We start from the raw sequence: 20,336 nt of genomic DNA, 5'->3' as shown, positions 1-20,336 counted from the left end.
GCCGCACGTGTGAAGCGCCCCGCACGCTACCCCCACCGTCCGCACGAGACCTCCCGGTTGGCTGGCTGCCGTGCGCCCGCTGAAGTACGCACGCGTGTATGTTGCACTTCTTGCGCACCGTACGTAGCCAACCGTGCTAGTCGCAGGTTTGTCGGAGACTGCCGGATGGATAGAGGAATGGGCGGTGGGGGGATGGGGGTGGAAAGGGGGGGGGGGTGGATTTAATAAACTTGCACTACTGTATCAGCTGCCGTCCCGGGAGATCGATCCGACGACCTCTAGATTGCAAGTCCGGGCGCGTTAACCCGTGACACCACGGGGGAGGAGGCATCTCAACGGCGAACCCCTGAGCGCCGTAAGCAGTGGACCACCCTGTGCTGGAGAAGAGGCCCCTGAAGTAAAATTTCGATTTGAAGCTTTCGTGACTGCAGGGATTCATCTTCTTGGTTCTTTCGGTAAAGTCACGTAGAAGGGAAATAATAAAATAATGAAAATAAAACAATAAAATAATTCTCACGACGTTTCGGCCACAACGCAAGCAGCCGTCCTCAGGTGAAGAACAGGTCTGTCGGACGCAAGCAGCCGTCCTCAGGTGAAGAATAGGTCTGTCGGACCTGTTCTTCACCTGAGGACGGCTGCTTACGTTGTGGCCGAAACGTCGTGAGAATTATTTTATTATGTTTTATTTTTATTATTTTATTATTTCCCTTCTACGTGATTTTACCGAAAGAACCAATAAGATGAGGCCCCTGAAGGCGAGACATCAAAGCAGCGCTCTCTGAAGTCACTTCAGTCGGGGATCTTTGTGCCCACTCGGGTCACGCCTTTTATGTACCTAGCAGAGAGTGTCCGCCGCATGTCAATAAAACCGATATTCTTTAATTCTCCTCGCTGTAATCCTTCAAATGAAGAGGCAAAACCCCTCGTGTAATGCAATTATATATATATTTAATCTACTCTACAGTAATTGGTAATGAGGTTAAACACCATCGAGCCAGTGCACACGCCAGCGTTGGGTTAACGACGACATGCGGTTGAAACCGTCGGACCAATGTTGGTTAACCTTGGCTCAACGTTGACCAACGTTGGCTCAACGTTTGCTCAACGTTGATGCTAGAGAACCTGTGGCCATCTTCTTGGTTGTTTCGGTAAAGTCACGTAGAATTGAAATAATAAAATAATAAAAATAAAACATAATAAAATAATTCTCACGACGTTTCGGTCACAACGCAAGTAGCCGTCCTCAGGTGGAGAACAGGTCTGTCGAGGAGACATAGTTTTTTTTATTTTATTTATTATTTCAGTTCTACGTGACTTTTACCGAAAGAACCAAGAAGATGAATCCCTGCAGTCACGAAAGCTTTAAATCGAAATTTAACCTGTGGCCAGTTGCGTGAAACAGCTGCAGTGAAACAACTGAAGTGAGCGTGTCCCTTAAATCGTCACTGAGCCAATCGCAGACAGCCGAGACCTGGATTCGAACCCAGGATTTCGGCAGTGTTGGCTCAGAGGGCTATCATTTGTGGCCAGGTCGCTTCTGAAAAAAACAAGCCAATGGCTCAGTGGTTTCGTTTTAATTGCATATGTTTTAAAAGGGAATTTCTTTACTTTTCCTATAATCTGCCCTCCTATCGTGTTTGTGTTTGTTTTTGTGACGTTCGGACCCGCCTCTACTGGAACATCTGTGAAAAGAGCTTCATAGCTCATCGGATTCCTCCTCCAGTATGAATACATAACCTGATAAGATCGAACACTCAGTGGCGTGGAAGCCTGAGCCAGTCACTGACGGCAGGAGCGGTGATGATGCGTGGCCAACTCAAGCTATTCTGTGTTTTATTTAAACATTCGTGTTTATTTATACAACAAAGACTCGCTCACTCTCAAGACTCCCCGCATTGGAATTTCTGGACAATTACTTAAAGGGAAAGAGATTTCACTTGCGAGGAAAGTGACGAATCTGGAGACAAGGTATGCACAGCAGGGTACGAGACTCACAAATCCGCACACACAGGTCATTCTTCCACAGTGTATGTCCATCACAGCGACTTCGAGAATGTAAATTACTAAAATAGAATATGTGCATAATCTTAAACAAACAAAAATAACGCCTCCCAGTAAAAACACGTAGTGAATTAACAATGAGGTAGAAGTTGATAAATACATCTCGGATTGGCATTTCTTTTGATTAATCGGCCGTGGTGTATCCGATAAGTCAGCCGTCACACATCTGACACATCGGCCACGAGGAGTTCTGATAAATCTGTCATGAGTCATCTCGTAAAATAAAACTGGAGAGCTTCTACTCCGTTATAAATCAAGCATGAGATATTATTTGATAAATTGACAATGAGCCGTCAACAGTATTACTTATTTCTCATGAAGTTTAATGATTAAAATCAAGAAACTCAGCCTCACAAATCTCAGCCTTACGAAAATAAACGTGAGTTATCTGCCCGCCGTGTATATATGCAATGCAGCTCTATATTATATTTAATGACAGCCTCTTGGCTATTCCACTGATGCATGCTTCCACGCACGCTTTGTCGACTAAAAGGGCTTTGTGCGACCATGCTTCACCGTTCGGGCAGATGATATTGATCTCCACTCACTGCTGGTTCACCTATGTACTCGCTGTTCGCTTGTCTGACGCCCTAATAATACTATCGTACAATCCGCTGCTGGATGAGAGCCTCCTTAAGCAAGTCGTGGGCGGCTATGTGACCACTCTTCACCACGCTGATCAAAGCGAGTTAAGGAGGGAAGCATAGACATTGAAACGTAGTACGGTACAACAATGGGTTGTCCTCTGCTGACAACGTAACCGTGCAACAGCCTACATCGCCTGGTGCGCACGACGATCACACATCTAGGTACGATCCAGGCTGGACTCTGCCAATATGTGTGGCGTGCACGTTGAAACTATTTCGCATGCGCGCGGGAAGGACAACAAACTTAGCGCACACGAACGGGACTCACGAGTTCGCGCTCATATCCGCGGTGATTGACAACCAACGTTTAAAATGACGTCATCGTTCAGCGATGTGCTTCCCGGAACGACGGCCGCGCGGCTGCTGCACGCGAGGAGTCATTGAACCGACGGGAACGACACCGCGCCCCGACGCTGACGGATCGCGAGAGCAGCGCGCGCGGACTCGCGCGTCCGGCGCGGAGAGGCGCCGTGGTCTTGTCGACTCCCAATTACGCACGCGCATGCACGCACGCGCATGCACGCGCCACGCACGCGAATGCACGCACGCGCATGCACGCGCCACGCACGCGCATGCACGCACGCGCACGCGCATGCACGCACGCGCATGCACGCACACGCGCAGCGGCAAACAATCGCCGTGGGAAATCTTCGCATTTGATCGAACACCGCCCGCCAGTGTCCGTAACGCCAAAGTCGGCGGCGGCGGCTTTGGCGATCGTGGCAGCAGCCCTCGTGACGGTCACGTGGCATTCGCACGGCGCAGGTGCCGTTGCTGGCCTTTGGAGCTTCGCGCAGAGCGGCATTGTGGCGTGTTGTTGTTGTTGTAGCTTTTGTTCTGGGGTTTTACGACTCCGATGACTCGGTTCGTGAGCAACTGAGCAGCGTATTGAATCGTGTGGACGGCGAGGGTCGCATGTTCCTCATCGGTGGCGGACCTAACGCAAGGGCATTGTGATGCTGATGATGATGACGGCGACTAACATGAGACTCATGCACGTATATCGCTCGTTTGTTTATCCACTGCTGGATGAAGGGTCATGCGCGTTTCCTTGGCCATACCTCACCACATTGGTCGGTTTCGGTTGGTGAAGGCGGGGAACGTAGATGTTGGAGCATGGTACTATACAACATTGGATTTTACTGAAATGTCCTCTGCTGGAAATCACGTGGCTCCACAAGCCCTATAACAAACCCAATGTAAACACTCACTCATCATATAACAAACCCAATGTAAACACTCACTCATCATATAGCAAACCCAATGTAAACACTCACTCATTAGCCGAAATGGCCTTCATATATACAGGATGCTTCAAAAATGTTTTAACACTTATATGGGACTATCTATTTTAATGAAAAAGAACGTATAATACACTGTAACAGGATAACAAATTTCATGTTAATAGCTTCAAAAAGTCAACGAGTCTCCACTTGTTCACCGCCATTGTCAACGCGTGCCTGGAATCTTCTCCAGGTGGTCTCCAGAGCCCGGAGGCAGCACATTTCTTGGGGTATTGTCGCAAACTCCCACAAGTGTAAATATTTTTGAAGCACCTTGTATATAGAGGACGATACAGCGTGGAGCCGCGTGACAAGTTGAAATCATTATTATTTTTATTGAGTATTATTAAAACCTGGTTGTGCATGGTGGTCACCCAACAAAGCAATATCCTGGCTCGGTTTAGCTTCGGAGATCTGACGAGGTCACATTCCCGGGGTTGATGTGGGATCATGGCTCTGAGACTAATAATGTCCCATGTTTACACAGGGACGCCTCACTCAGTCTCAAAGCCCCTGCCGGAGGGTTATGCACTGGGATATTCGTCAAATTCTTCAATCAGCATATTGCATGTGGAGGCCGGCGGCATGGGATATACTGCATACGAAGAACATATTGTCCGTGATTTAGGAACATCACCGTGGTTATACAAACATCACCTGCACTGTGGGTAGTGATGGTGACGCCGACGACGGCGACGACGATGATGATGACGTGATGACAGTGATTATGGAGGTCATTGCCCCGTGCAGATTCCTTGCTGGCGTGCGTTGTGCCTGGCGCTGAGTAATCATTTTGGGCACGGAGGTCACGGAGGTCACGAAAATTGCGAAATGGAATAAAGTCCGCGAGAGGCCGGGAAGAAAAATTGGCCGTCGGGACCGCGCTCGATTTCGGCGCTTCAAGAACGCCGCGTGTCGTGCCTCGTGCTCGCGTGGATTTTATTTTTGTCCGGGTCATCCGGTTTTTTCCTCCACTGAGATTATTTAGAGTAATTTTTTGCTATAATTGTCCAAACGAGAAGTCACTCTGTCGAGCTATTATGTGTGGCCAGGTCGCTTCTGCAAAATAAACCAATAGCTGAGTGGGATTTGCCTGATAGTATGGGGATTCATATTCTTGGTTCTTTCGGTAAAGTCACGTAGAAGGGAAATAATAAAATAATATAAATATAAAACAATACATATTCTCACGACGTTTCGACTGTAACACAAGCAATCATCATCATCAGGTGTGAATTTTTATTGTTTATATTTATATTATTTTATTATTTCCCTTCTACGTTACTTTACCGAAAGAACCAAGAATATGAATCCCTGCAGTCACGAAAGCTTTACATCAAAAGTATGGGGATGGTTTGCTCTCCTTCTCCCCACCCGCGCACCTGGCACCGCGTCAGGCTACTTACAGCCCCGCCTACTCCCCCCCCCCCCTGCCCAGTCTCACGTCCCAGTCCCTAGCGCACACGCAACGCTCCCCCTCTCCTCATTCCCCCCCCCCCCACAGCCCTCTCTGACTTATATAAACCCCTTAACTCCGGCATCTCTCCCACTTCAGTAAAACATTTTATTGCTGTGGTTGTCACACCTGATGAAGATTTATTGTGTTGCAATCGAAACGTCGTGATTTATTTCTCATTTTAATTTTTTATTTTATTTTTTCACATACGTGACTTTACGGAAAGAACCAAAGAGTATAGTATGGGGATGGTTTGGTTTTATTTGTGTGTGTTTGGGTGATTTGTTTACCTTTCTTGTACTTTGCACTACTATCATGTTTTTGTTTTGTTTGCTGTTGTAACCTTCTTACCCGCCGCTACTGGACATCTGTGAAAAAGAGCTTTATAGCTCATCAGATTCCACCAGTATAGATATAGATTCTGATTCTGATATTTGCCAAAAAAAAATTCCGTGACAAAATCGTAGCCTTAAGTCATCACGTTTCCTACTGAACGTTGACTTTGACCACGCGGATATCGGACTCAACACCTGGGCTATCGGGGAAGTGAATTTGACGATGAAGAGCAATGTCACCAGTGTGCTTAACCACCGCATAGCGCACGGATCGGACACATGGACACTGACGAATGATACGAGACAAAAGTTCAACATTGCACAAATGAGGATGGGAAATTACACCGGGAGCACGAAACAAGAAGCATGTGGATCATAGAATAACGGAAATTAAAGCCTTCGTGGCGACTTCGGAAGGCCATATTCCTAGATATGATGATGACAAATGGATGATACCGGTGACAGAGTGGAAGACAAAGGTTGATCTCGTCGCTCCGTTGCCACCATGGAAATGGAGCAACGCGATCAGCACCTGCGCAGGAGCAACATTAATCCTGACACGAAGGAACAATGAGACACGGTAACATGAGGGGTGGGGGTGGGAGCCTTGATCCAGCAGTCGATCGCGCATGGCTGCCGCAGCTGATCATGACGATGCCAGTGAAGACGAAGACCCTGCGGCATCCCCACAAGACAATTCACTTCACCTTTCACGATGACCGCCATGCCCATGATCGGCTCGGGCAGCGGCGCCTTCCTCTCCCAGCGCCGCTCCTCCGTGCAGAACGCCTCGACGGCCGCCACGGGCCTCTGCTGCCCGTCCACGCCGCCCAGCGCCAGCAGCCGCTTGCCCAGCGCCGCCACCCCGACGCCTGCGCGCGCCGTGGGCATGGGCGCCAGCCGCGTCCACTGGCTCGCGTCGGGGGCCAGCGCCTCCAGGCAGTCGAGGGGCGCGCCAGACGCGTCGCAGCCGCCCGCGACGTACAGCTGCCCGGCGCACGCCGCGGGGGTGCAGTACACGCGCTTCGTGGGCATGGGCGGCAGCTGCTCCCACACGAACGCCTTGGCCCGGCGCGCGGTCGTGGCCATCGGCGCGGTTTGGCACGGTTCGCGCCCCGAGGCCGCCCGTCAACGCCGGGCGGCGAGAGAGCGGCACTCGGGTCTCCGCGCAGGGCGCTGCGGGCCGCCGTCGCGAGCCATCTCTCGGCCGGGGGAGGGGGGTGGTGGGGGGTGGGGGGGGAGGGACGGGGGGTGGGGCGCTGTCCCTGGTGCTGACGCCCGCTCAGAGCGGACACGCTCAAATTGGACGTATCGATCGTGGAGCCCGCGACTTATTATGACCGTAAATCCTCGTAATGGGCGCGGAGCAGGTCAGGAGGTGTCACCTTTCACGTGTCTTGTTTCGAGAAAAGACTTGCGGGGATAAGCCACGCGGCATCCGAGGTGCTGCTGCTGCTGCCGCCGCTGCGATAACTCCTCACTCCTTAGCGGCGGTGGTCTATTGGTCGTTACGAGGGCAATGGCTCACATGGTGGGCTTGAGCATCAGATTAGAGAACCCGTTCTGCCGGCACGCCTGCCATCCGTCGCGCGTAGCGACCTCGCGGCAGCGGCATTTTGTATTCTTTACCAAGCGTAGCGTAAATCTCGCCCGATATCTCACGGACCATTGCTCGGCTTAAGGTGTTTTATTTCCTCGGCAAAAGGCCCGCGCTTAATGGCGCGCGGTGTGGTGCGAGGGCCGATCGATGGCAAATATCGACTGCTTGCACGCGCGCGATGCTGTTTTCGCCGGTGTGGCTGGAGCAGCGGCAGCGCTGAAACCCCCAAACTCCCTAATGGGCGAGCAGGAAAAGCCTTGACACTTGGCAGAGGCGGCAGCGGCGCTTGTTTAGAAAAGTTGACGGAGCTGGCAAGGACTGCGGAGACACGGAGGAGGTCGAGCGGCCCGGCCCGCCGGCGAGGTCGCGCCTGCTCCCGGCTCTCCCTCTCTCTCTCGCGGTGTCTCACCTCTGTCGGGGACGAGATTCTTGGCGGGGCCGTGACGCGGGGTGACGGTGCCGGCTCGCTCGCTCGGGATGAGGGCCCCACGCGAACGTCGAGTCCGCGGAGGATTTTCGACATCGATTTTTGTTGTTGTTGTTGTTGTTGTTTAGAAGTTCCCAGTAAAAGCGATGACGAAGCGGGGCGGATGTGAACTCTCCTCCTGATGCTGCTGCTGAAGATACACACACGGAGAACGCGGTTACTCCACGCGTCGAGGCGACGCGTTTCATTTTGCCAGCGCGTCGTGGATAATCTGCGGTTGGTGTTTTTTTAGGAGTTGTTATTGGCACCGTTTGACAGTCTATTTATATAGATATATATACACACACACGTATTTTTATAGATATATATAAAAAATGCCTCATGGCCAAATCACTGGAAATGCGTCAGCTCTCGTCAGATCTCGGACGCTAAGCAGGGGTTGAGTCCGGTTAGTCATCGAATGGGCGACCGCCACGCACAGCAGGCGATGCAGGCTGCAGGGCTACGCTGTGAGCAGCAGAGAACCATCCAGCAATACCCACCGTTGTACTGTACTAGTAGGCGCCCACATATTTGCTGCCTGCCTTCGTCCAACCTGCTCTGACCAGTTTGGTGAAGTATGGTCAAATAACCAAATACAAAGATCCCCCGTATAACGTCTAACAGACTGTAGGAGCAAGTCCTGTGAGCGAGCACCTATGTCGGCTGGCACGACACACGAGGTGGTGGGCGGCCAGCATCATACCCGGCCGCCTTTGTCTCCCCAGTGGCGATGTTTACACACCGCACCAGGTACTCATTTTAGGCTGAGTCGACGTAGGGGAAGCCCAGAACCGGTTCAGTTTGGTGAAGTATGGTCAAAAACCCTACAAACAGGCATGGGGAAATCCATCATGCAGCAATGGATTGCTGCCCTGCCTTCTGCTGCCCGACACGTAGCACCTGCATCCATAACGACCCGTGGCGCGTACTGTCGCCTCCCGTCCAAGCAGTATCCAGGCATCAAACCTGCTGAGCTTCCGATGCGTGACGGGATCTGGCGCCTCACGCGGTATTAACGCGTTGGTGTTTGTGTGTTTCACCCAAACACGTGGTAGCCTCGAGCTCAGGGTTCAAAGATTCATCCTCACCCCGAGGATGGTCCATCGCGCGCGCACACGTGCGGCGTTATAATGCCGGAGTAGCATCGCGTCTCATTTATATTCAGCTTCGCCCCCACTTTAGTTCCGTATCAAAAAGAATGAACCCTGCCCCGTGGCATTTCATCCAAAGCCCCATTTTCCTGCTCGCATACGATCTGAAGGCCTCTCTACGCATCTCGTCGCATTCCTTGTGGAAGCTAAGCAGCAGGTGCTCTACCTGTTTGCGTGGGCGACCGCCGTGCGAGCCGCTCTGGATTGTGCCCCGAATGTGATCTGCAGGGCGTCAAAATGTGCACGGTTGTGCTGTACTTCTGCACTCCCGCCCCCCACCTACCTGAACGGACTAACGTGGTCAAGTATGGTTCACGATCAACACGGCAGTGGGAGACTGTCGTCTAAAGAGCTGTGCGTATACAGCACAAATATTCCTGGCTGGGTTTGAACGATTTTGGTATTTGCGTCGCTGTAAATGCCTCATCTGCGGGCTGGGCGAGCTACAGCTAAGGCACACTGACAAGTGTGGCTCAGCAACAGCAGCAGCTCACGCGAGCCAGCGGCAGCGTTCCCGCGTTGCCGAACGACCGTCGCATCCACGTAGCGCAGCGGTGCCACCGATAGCTCGGCGGAGAGAGATCAAACAACCCCTGCGGTGGTCGTGGGGGTGGCGGTAGGGGTTTGGCGGTTGACTTGCGGTGCTGGCGAGTTTTGCCGTCGACTGACGGAGAGCATTGACGGCGGCTGCGGCGTGCCACGGTTCCATCAGACGGCAGCCTTCTCGTCTTCCTGCCGCTCCCATAGATTGCAGCGCCACCCTCCCGCACGTCCCGTGAACTCATTCGCGACATTCCCCTCCGCGATCCTTCTCCTGCAGCCACCGCGAGGGCTTCATTCGGTCTCAATCTCCATATCAATTTCGCGGGGTCTCTATTCATGGATCACCCCCCTCTCTCTATACTACAGGGGCAATTCACATCGATAATATTAATAAAATAAATCATTGACCGCAGTACACCGGAGTTAAACCACGTGACAGTCTCTGCAAGCAACACTGGAGTAGGAACGGCGTTTCCTTTTAATCCCAGCTCAATGTGACCCAGCGCTCAATGCCCAGTAATTGTAACATCGGAGCGTGGCAAATGCCACGGTATTGCATTACTTTTCAAGAAATCCCTTTCAACCCCCCCCCCCTTCCATCTATCTACCTCGTGTCATCCTCGTAACAGAGGGTCAATGTCCAACGAGCGTCCGTCAACGACCGATGTACGATTCATGTTGAACTTCTTTCACGCCGCACGCAGCCAACCCTGCTCATCGGAGGTGGGACGATGGCTGTTGCGTGGTGGCCTCCTTCTCGCCCCACGTCACGGAAACCAGAGGCGGGCACAGCCGAGGGGCGCTTCCCCGTGGCCTTCCTCCGCGGTGCTGTTAAAGACTCGCACCATCGTCCCTCTCAGACACCTCGTCCACGACAAGCCGCGAGCTCTCTGTGCCATCGGAGCTCATCCGCCGTCACCGCCGTTGAGGGTCTGTCTCTTATCCGGATGGGGCTTTGCCGTTGGGTCTTAGTCCGTAAAAGCCTCGATTAAGGGTCATGACCTGGGCACACAACGGCAGGCATGGGGGGGGGGTCTCCGTGCCGTGTGTGAATCCTTCTGCAGTGATCAATCAAAAAAGACCCCGCCGCTCGTTTCGCAGTGGAGGTTCAAATATTCCGCGACGTTATTCGAAAATGAGTAGCCCACGCGTGCCACCATCAGGGTCCATAAATGTGCCAAGTCAAAATCTAACACTCAGATATAATCGTCAGTTGGGTACATAGCAGCAGCAGCACATGACCCTCCTGAAGCAGTCTTGAAACTCACTGAGGCTGTCCTCCATAAACAAACGCTTTCAATACATAAAACCGCCTTGTCTGTAGCCTTAGCAAAAACAGCTCCCCTTTACCAGTGTCCATGTTGCGGCACGAGCGGTGATGTTAAGTGTTCTTTATATCATCCAATAAGTGCAATACGTTCTTCAAGAAATACCATCCAATAAGAGAGCATGTCCGTAAATGCAAGACGCTGCAGCATGGAGTATACTTTTTGCCGTCGATCGAACGGTAAAACAAAGATAAAATCAACCCCATCATCATTATCATCATCATTATTATCATCGTCATTTTCATCATCAGAATTATCATCAAACTTATCATCATTATCATAATAATTATTATTATCATAATTATCATCATCCAAATCGCGAAGTGGACTGGGGCCGTTGCATCCAACAAGACGAGCGGAATTAAACGAAACTTTTATTTTACCAGTTAAGGCCCACTCAGCTATAGAGCTCTTCTTTCAGAAGCGACCTGGTCACAAATTCTAGATAGCTTAACGGGGAATGGCTTATAATGTGGACATTTTATAGCAGCCAACAAACGCCCGTTCATAAAACGTAGAGGGAAGAAACGGAGGGGACCCGGAAAAAAATCCACGCGACCACGGAGAGAGAGACGGACGGAGATGGCGCTCAGATTTCTCGTCGCATTCTTTACATCGCACGTCATGGCTTTGGAAGAAAAGTCCCGCTTGTTGTAAAATAGAAGTGCGTTGTGTAACGCAACCGTCAGCAGAGATCCCAAACTATCCACGTTTCTTATACATGTTAGATCATTAACGCGTCAATAAGTTGTTGACAATGGGGTACGTTTGTATTTATTTTCTGAGATGGGATGAACATTTCATATGCAGAGCAGGTGGGAACATGCTGCCCCACTACGTGGACCAGAATTCGCTTGAAGGGACCTAAGACATCGCTCTGTGATAATCCGCTTCCATGGGCTGTTTTCGTCCAGCTCTGCAACATATATCAGAATCGATACTTCGTGTCGTCCAGCAACATCGATAGCACGATTAAAATACAATTGTCGGGAAAATTGCAACAAATTGGGCTAAGGCCACTGTTATTAATATTCCCCGTAACTGTTGAAGAGTCAAAAACTTTAGGCCCAGGGCCTTTTGTGATCGTCTCACCGCCACATCTGGCTTCGTGTCGTCCCCGTTCTCCGCCGACGTCTGGCTTTGTGGATTACCCCAGGTTAAATTAAGTGTGCTCAGTCAGATGTGTCAAACGCCATAGAGCTAATTTTAAGAGTACATATGCTGCTGCTGTTTGCTGATGTCATAGCTCAAATCGTAAATTCAAATATTACCTGCAGCTGCCAAGAAACGTATCTCTCCGTATGCATTCTGCAGTTTCTGTAGATCTCTGTTGTGAAATTGGTGGTGAACTTCAATGCAACCTCGCCTGGCTAAACAAACGAAGTTGAATTTGAACGAGAGGGGGGGGGGGGTGTGTTGGGGGAGGGGAGGGGGAGCGGGGGGCTGTCACCAACACGCACGCTCGTGCATCGGTTAAAGTCAACAGGTTTTTTTTTTACTTTGAATCGCGGATGTCATTTCGTCTAAATCTTCTCGCGCAGCCGCCCGATTTCCATTCAGCCTAATTGCAAAACGTTTCATCCAAATGAATTGTTACAGGTGTAATTAGTTTCCGCCCAATAAATGTCGCGTGCGTTTTAGGATCCGTTTTTTCTCCTCTCTCCTCCGCCCTCCTCCTCCCCCGCCCGCTCCCCACCCACTCCGCGCCCTGTTTCACTCTCTATGGGGCTGCCGCGAAGACGAAAACCGCGGCGTGCAAAGGCGATTGCGCGTTTTCCCCCGCCGTGACGATGAATCCACCCCAGGCTGGGGTGTGCGGGCGCTGCAACAGGATATAACGACTCGTTTATGTTAATGCGCAGGGAAGCCAATCAGCGTCAATGGGCGGGCTAATATGGCCTCCTTCCATCTACAAATTGTCATCTGTGTTTCAGTATTGATCAAGCTATGACATTCTGAATATTGTCTTGCGTCTATGTGTTCGAGCATAGACCGAGCTGCGATCGAGCGTCGGATCGTGAAAAATCGGCCGATTCCCGTTCCAGTATTTCTTATATTTGGGCCAGAGTATTTAACATAATGTATCATTCATTCTGTCGCGGATTCATCGCCGCCTGTTACAGCGCTACATCTTCTTCTCAGCCAGAAGTCCCCCCGTGGCTTCGTCGGGGGGCCGTCTGCTCGCATTTCTTTCTCGCTCCCTCCATTAACTTCTATTCTGCACCTCTCTTCTACCCACATCCACTGTCCTTGCAGACAGAGTGTTCCACAGACTCACTCATACTCAGTTGATCCGTAGTTTCATATACAGTATAGGATTTGCATTAAAAAAACATAGACTGACATAGACACCCATACATTTACATCAATTTACATAAGACCCATATAGACATAAGGAGACCCACAGACATACATGGAGAACACAGACGCACAGAGAGAAGGTGCAATTAAATATACTGCCAAAGAGACCTATATACTCTGAGACTAAAGAATTTTATATAAAGATCCATAGGGACTCATAGACTTACATTCTGACGGAAGTGAACAAATAGGTGATGGGATGAACGGCGTCTGTTTAGTCCCCCCCCCACCCCTCCTGGGTCCTCTTTAAGAGTAGAGTTTGACTGTTGTACATTTTGTCGACACCAAGAGGTTCCATAGTGACTCAATTCCCTGCCATATTTCAGAAATTATTTTTACGTTAAATTATTCTGAAGATTTGAACGTTGTTAACGGCTTCCCGCAAGGGCTGGGTGGGGGAGCCAAAGAATCGCAAGGGAGAAGCCACACAGGCTTGCCATGCAGGTTCCTGCCCCCTGGGTCCCACTGTTCCATGGAGTTGGCTGCTTGGATCTTATTCCTGCGTCTCTTCTCGAGCCACATCCGCTGCCCAACAAATCTAGAATATATCCACCGCATAGGTTATTACCACTGGCTTATAACAGAAAAAAAAACTCGCTATGTAAATCGGGTTAATAATTTGTAGACACCCCACTAAAATAGGGTAAAATAATCGAGATAAAGACATTTTTTATTGCAAAGCCCTCTACGTGTCTCCCACCAATCTCAAGTTTGTTGATATCTCAGTGAGGCATCTATACCTCGACCACTCTGCAGTGTTAACAGGCCGATGTTTCAGACCATGGTCCTTCTATATAGAGTATCACGATTGCGTTGGATATTCACAATGACCCATAGAAAGATGAACACTTGAACTCGAGAACATCCACAGGGTAATGACATTATTCAATAATAAACAAGCGTAGAGCGGGGGGCTTGTGCAGGACACGTCGCGAGGAGGGATGAACTAAAACTTTATTTTTTCTTTTACAAGGTAAGGCCCCACTGAGCTATGTAGCTCTTTTTCAGATGCGACCTGGACACAAATGTCAGCTCAAGGGTAAAATAATCGAGATAAAGACATTTTTAATTGCAGTCAAATACTCTAAACGCGTGATTCTAAATGTGAAGGAGAAAAAACAGGAGGACCCGGAGAAAAATCCACGCGACCACGGGGAGAGAAAAACACGCAAACTCCAAATATACAGCAGGACATTAGGGTCAGGGTCAGGGTCAGGATCGAACCCACGACCTCCTGCATACCATGCGAGGTGGTTGTGCACAGGTGCCAGGTGGACCGATACGTCGCAGGATCGTGATGGGTGTCGGCAATTTGGTGGGGGGGTGGGAGGGGGTGTGGGTGGGCCTTCATCCAGCAGTGGATCAAAGTGTGGCTGATGACGACGACGACGCTGCTGCATAGGGGCAGGTGAGATAGCAATTGCCCCACGTCACAATTACATTCATGTCTGGACGGTACAATTCATTAAGCTGTAATGAGATAGGAGATCACGGTCGCAGGCTCTCCGGCTCTCCGGAGATATCCACACGTGCCACGGGTTCCAGTCCGTTCATTACGGCAATGAAAATTGCACGGTGGCCCTGACTTATTGCCCGTAATACCCGCCACCGTCCCTGAACTGCATTCAAATCAAATCACCCGGAGCGCTTCTCCAAGAGGCGTTATATATATATATATGTTTAAAATTTAATTTGATGCATTGCATACAGTAAATATGCAGGTAATGTTTAATTGCGGTAAGAACGATGTTTAATTGCGTGCGGTTGATTGCAATTTTGTTGTGCTGTGTATTGCTGATAATTAAACCGGGGATGCTTCCGTGGTGTAACGGTTCGGGCACTGAACTTGCAATCCTGGGGTAGGCGGCTAGATTCGGTCTGCCGCCACGGCGTTTGAAACAAGGTCTGTACGTACGGACGTGGCACTTCTTTTGCACCGTACGTAGCCAACCGCGGAAATCGGTTTCTTTGAATCGAGGACCCTTTCGCCAGTATCGAGACACTGCATCGAATGATTATAAAAAGCTCTGCACAACCTGAGATATTGATGCTTTGGTGTTTGCGTTGTCCTTGTACTGCTCGCCTTCTGGCAGCCTTTGGGCTTTAGCACTGGTGAGATAAAGCCATCATAGAAGCTGTCTCTGGGGCAGGCCAATCACATTCAAGGACAACGCATACATTATAAAACATAAGTATGTATGGTTACTGCAGATTTGACTAACCTGGTATCGGTGTCTATTTGGTGTTAGGGCATCTGAACTCCTTTTGTTTGGGTACAATAGAGTCTCATGGCAGCGCACGTGTGGTGGGGTACAGTGTGGGTACGCTCACCTTTTACAAGATAGCTGGAAGCGTAGGCCAAGCACCCTCTGGAGTGGCTCTCTCGAGGCCCTCTTGCCAGCAGCGGCATGAGCAAAGACTGCACCGTTGCTGATAATTCGACGGAGGTCTTAGCCATGGGGCAGCTACCTAGAAAGCCCACGCGATCGCTCTATACTATGCTCGCAAATGCTTTCAAATACCTGGGCCCATCGCTGCCAGTCAAGGACTCACAGTGCCAGAATCCAAACACTGTCTACGTCCTGCGGAGCAGCGCATGGCTGGTGAGATTGCCTTGCAAGGCCCCTTACGCGCTGACATTAATAGCATGCAGACGCTTACACAAACATCTGCTTTTATGAGCATATATGCGACATTAGCATATTCATAGCTTTCACGAATACAAAGATTTCCCCGTATAACCTTAACACACTGTTGGGGCAAGTGCTGTTAGCGAGCATCTCTGAAGGCCGGCACGGCACACGAGGGGGTGGGTGGCCAGCATCACGCCCGGCCGCCTTTGTATCCCTAGTGGCGATGTTTACACACCACACCAATTACTCATTTGAGGCTGAGTCGACATAGGGGAGGCCCAGGACCGGTTCAGATAATCGTGACTGGTGTTAGCCATGAGCGGGAATCGAACTCGGGTGGCCGGGTTCTTTGCACATTGCGCTAACCGCTGCATCACCGCTCCCACCTTGCACACGCGCATACATATACACACTCACACACGCACACTCACGCACACTCACACACACTCACACACACTCACACACTCACACACGCACACTCACACACACTCACGCACACTCACACACACTCACACACACTCACACACTCACACACGCACACTCACACACGCACACTCACACACACTCACACACGCACACTCACGCACACTCACACACACTCACACACTCACACACACTCACGCACTCTCACGCACACTCACACACACTCACGTCACACACACTCGCACACTCACACACGCACACTCACGTCACGGACAGCGACACACACACGCAATCACGAACAAAACACAAAGCGACATCACGCACTGGTGGTGTCGACATGGAATGCTCGCTGTATCGTCAGCTATCATCCGTAGCTGCTCTTGGCATACCTCGCGCAGTGTGATATAATTTCACCTGTAGAGCGTATTTATGTCTTTATAAACTGCCTTTAGAGTCACATCCCACCGAAATAGAATTACTGGCTTCACTAGTAATGGGGATAGTGTGTTTGTGAGTGTTCACGAAACATTAAAGTAACGTTGAACTTGAGGCAGCCCGTGCCCAATGGGTGAAATCAATCAACTTTCAGGATGTATACATCTATATTTATAGGGCCCAAATTTTAAAATTGTGTTGTTTTAAATCATTATATCTGAAGGGCCACGAATGAAGATGGACTCCGTGGGATGAAGATGATCAAAGAATGAGCGAACAAGAGGAGCTGCAGTGCCGTAGGTCACGTGCTAGCCCGTGTGAACACGTGAGGAGAGTTTTAGATCGCTGCTTGTTGCCAGCCATGATATACAGTATGGATCGTTAACACGGACAAAGACAATTGGACAACATTAATTGTAGGGGCAGGAGGGATGGGGATGACATGGGGGTCACCTTCATCCAGCGGTGGATAGAGAATGGACGATGATAACAATGGTGACGCAAAGACTGCCCGACTTCCGTGCCACATTTCATCTTAGTGGCCCTTCTAGAGAATCTAGAAAAGGCCCGCGTCACTCCGTCATGATCGTCAATATTTGACGTCAAGTCAAAGTGCTCAATCGAGTGGTGGAGAAATTCATCTCCGTTTGTGACCTTGATCCAGTGATGGAAATTCCACGTTACCATGGCAAAGGCCAGTTCATCCATTGAACAACTGCTGGTGATAATTGAGCGGCGGTCAAAATGTATTGAGGTCGATTTTCCACGGAATACCTGTGACCGAATGAGCGGGAGCGCACCCAGTCTCATCAGATCTGCGATGCTAAGCAGAATTGAGCCTGGCGAGTGCTTAGATCAGCGCTCATTAAACACAAAGTACTTGCCACAAATGCACCGCGATAGTTTGCTGATCTCGTCACGGAACGTGAGCCATCACGCGAACTCCGATCACCCTCGCAGCAGCAGCTTTTGGCTCAGCAGCCATCGAACAGAGACGGTCACTGCATCGCGCACTTTCAGATGCGCTTCTGAGGCCGTCTGGAACGCTCTTCCGTCCGACATTAGGAAGCCATTGGAGCTATGCACTTTTAAATCATCATCGAGATTTACAAAGTCATCTCTTAAGAACGGCTTGTTGTGTTTAGTTGTTTGTCCTTGCCACGCACCTCCGATTTGCACGATTGGCTGCACACAGTGCAAATGAAGTCCAACATACATTCATATGTTAATAACAGGTGTTATAGGCTGCGGAGGCTAAGTAGTGGGCAGCGGTGGCGGTGAAGTACAATGGACGAATCCCCCTGAGCAGTGAGCTGGCAAAGGGCATCGTGCTGCACAACACGTGGTCCTGGAAGCTCGTTATCAGGATTAAAAGGCCTATTGCTACTGCTCGTGAAAAAAAAAAGTGCTTCCGTCCTATGCTGTGAGCGGCGATGTGCTGTACGCAGAATAGGTACGGAAGAGCTCTGGAAAAAAAAAACGAGTGACGCCTTTTTGTTTCTCGGGGAGACAACATTACGGTAGAATTGTAGCAGTTGGTGGCGAAGATGGAACAGATCAGACGGGGTGGGTGCGATTCGCCGCACCAAGTACTTCAATCACAAACACCAACGAGGTTTTCGGGCGTGGGTGGTATTTTACAAGCCCCCCCCCCCCTCTCTCTTTATATATTTATATATCAAACAAAGATCAACACATTCGTCAATAACACCGTGGCCTTCACAGGGAAGACATACCAATGTGCGACGTTCCAGTCAATGGCCCTTCATCGTGCGAAACGTCGCATATCACATAATTTGTTTTCCTTTCGAGGCTCGAGCGGTGTTTATTGACGATCGTGTTTACTTTTTGTTTCGTTTTGTTATTCGTGCCCCACTGCCAACCTCGTCACCAGATACATGCCAATCTCGAAATAGTAATTCACAAAGGTCAGCGTCATTTTTAGGAGAGCGTGGGGGATGATGTTACGTAACTCGTCTTCTTATCCCTTCGCCGGCGCCGCTGTGCCATTTCAAAGTAGGCCGCCTCGCTTTTTTAGCGCAAGGAAAAGCCGTGTTCACCTGAGCAGTCTGAGCCATCTTGAAACAATGCTTATCGACAGGGCGAATGTGAGCAGCCTCGAACACTGCGCACGGTGCCTCGTGTGTGCATCGAATATCGCGACGGAGCCACTGGTTGACGCAAATTATAATGATGTGCTACGAGAGATAGGAAGCTGAAATTTGGGACAATTAAAATCGGATATGCGCTTAGAACCACATAAGCGTATGTTTAAATTTGGGTCACCAAAATGTACAACTGGGTATTACAGCTCGCGCATGCAGGCGTTCCCGATTGAGCAACTGATGTCATTTGTAGTGGTCTTCCAGAAGGCACAGTGAGCTGAAATATGGAACAGTTATGGTCGACACAGAGACGTCTTTCTGTGTGCCCATGTGTGTGTGTCTCTCTCTCTCTGTCTCTGTGTGAGTCTTTCTCTGCGTGTGTGTCTGTGTGTGTCTATGTTTTGTCTCTCTCTTAAATTTAGCAATCTCTGGAGGAACGTAATCAACCAGGTGGGTGTTGACTGTTGTGTTGGCCGACTCTCTGTGTTGTATTGCATTATATTTCCACGTTTACTATGTTTGTTTTCTCATGCATTTGTACCTGATGATGGTTGCTTGTGTTGCAATCGAAACGTCGTATTCTATTATTATTTAATTTCTTTCTACGAGACTTTACCGAAAGAACCAAAGAATAGTTATGGTCAGGTTTGTGCTTTTAATCAGAAACATCCGAAACCCAAAATAGTTTAATTCGGATGCCACAATATTACCGCGAGGTATGGCATCGAATGCCTAGAGACCACCATGTGACTGGGCGACTGACGTCAATTCTCATGACGCTAGAGAATCGACAGGAAGATGAATTCTGTGGCTTCGTCTGGGTCGGAGCGGTGGCGCAGTGGTTGACGCATCGCGTTATGGACCTGGCGATTCGAATTCAATTCCCGGCCACGGCTAACATCAATGACGAGTGAGATATCTGAACAGGTCCTGAGCCTTGTCTACACAAATTCGTTCTGAAACATAATTTACAAAACGTCCGTTGACGGAACGTGTTCCCCATGCTGATGGCACGAAATCCTCTGCGTTTCTTAACTTTGTTCCCATTATTACTTTTGTCGAGTTGACTGTTGGGAATAGTGTCGTGCAATTAATGAAAAAAAACACCGTGTAAGAAGTTAAGGAGAGCCTAACGACCTAGACATTCGGTTACAGCCTGTATTGTAACAGCACGGTGCACAGAGGAGTGGTGGCGCAGTGGTTAGCGCACCACAATATGAACCCAGAAAAGAGGATTGTTCGATTCCCGGCCACGGCTAACATCAGTGGCGAGTGTTATCTCAACCCCTCACTGACAAGCGTGGTGAAGTATGGTCAACCAACCCCAATTATGAACCCAGCGTGTGGAGGTCTTCATTCAGCAGTGGATGAACAAAGGTTGGTAAAATATTAATTAATTCCATAATCAAGTTATGTGCCTATAGAGTAGGCTGAAGTAGTAAATTATTTGGCGCGTTTTGTTCACGTGACAAACCTTACTGGCTGTATCGAGTGGTGGAGGGTTAC

The 20,336-nt window shown here is 49.8% G+C and overlaps 1 protein-coding gene across 1 annotated transcript in view; it reads right to left on the bottom strand.

Moving 5' to 3' along the window:
- The window catches only part of KLHDC8B (kelch domain containing 8B), a 46,174-nt gene extending 39,171 nt beyond the window's left edge, over positions 1–7,003 (bottom strand). Inside the window, exon 1 of the mRNA XM_061562773.1 lies at positions 6,490–7,003. Within this exon, the coding sequence (XP_061418757.1) occupies positions 6,490–6,871 (382 nt within the window). The 5' untranslated portion in view covers positions 6,872–7,003. The remainder of the gene's footprint in view (positions 1–6,489) is intronic.
- Positions 7,004–20,336: the final 13,333 nt, after the last annotated feature.

This window comes from Lethenteron reissneri, chromosome 30, assembly GCF_015708825.2.
Source record: "Lethenteron reissneri isolate LAM-NWPU_2019-01 chromosome 30, ASM1570882v1, whole genome shotgun sequence".
Lineage (NCBI taxonomy): Eukaryota > Metazoa > Chordata > Hyperoartia > Petromyzontiformes > Petromyzontidae > Lethenteron > Lethenteron reissneri.
Note: the sequence above shows the minus strand (reverse complement) of the source record. Positions and strands in the feature narration are given on the sequence as shown.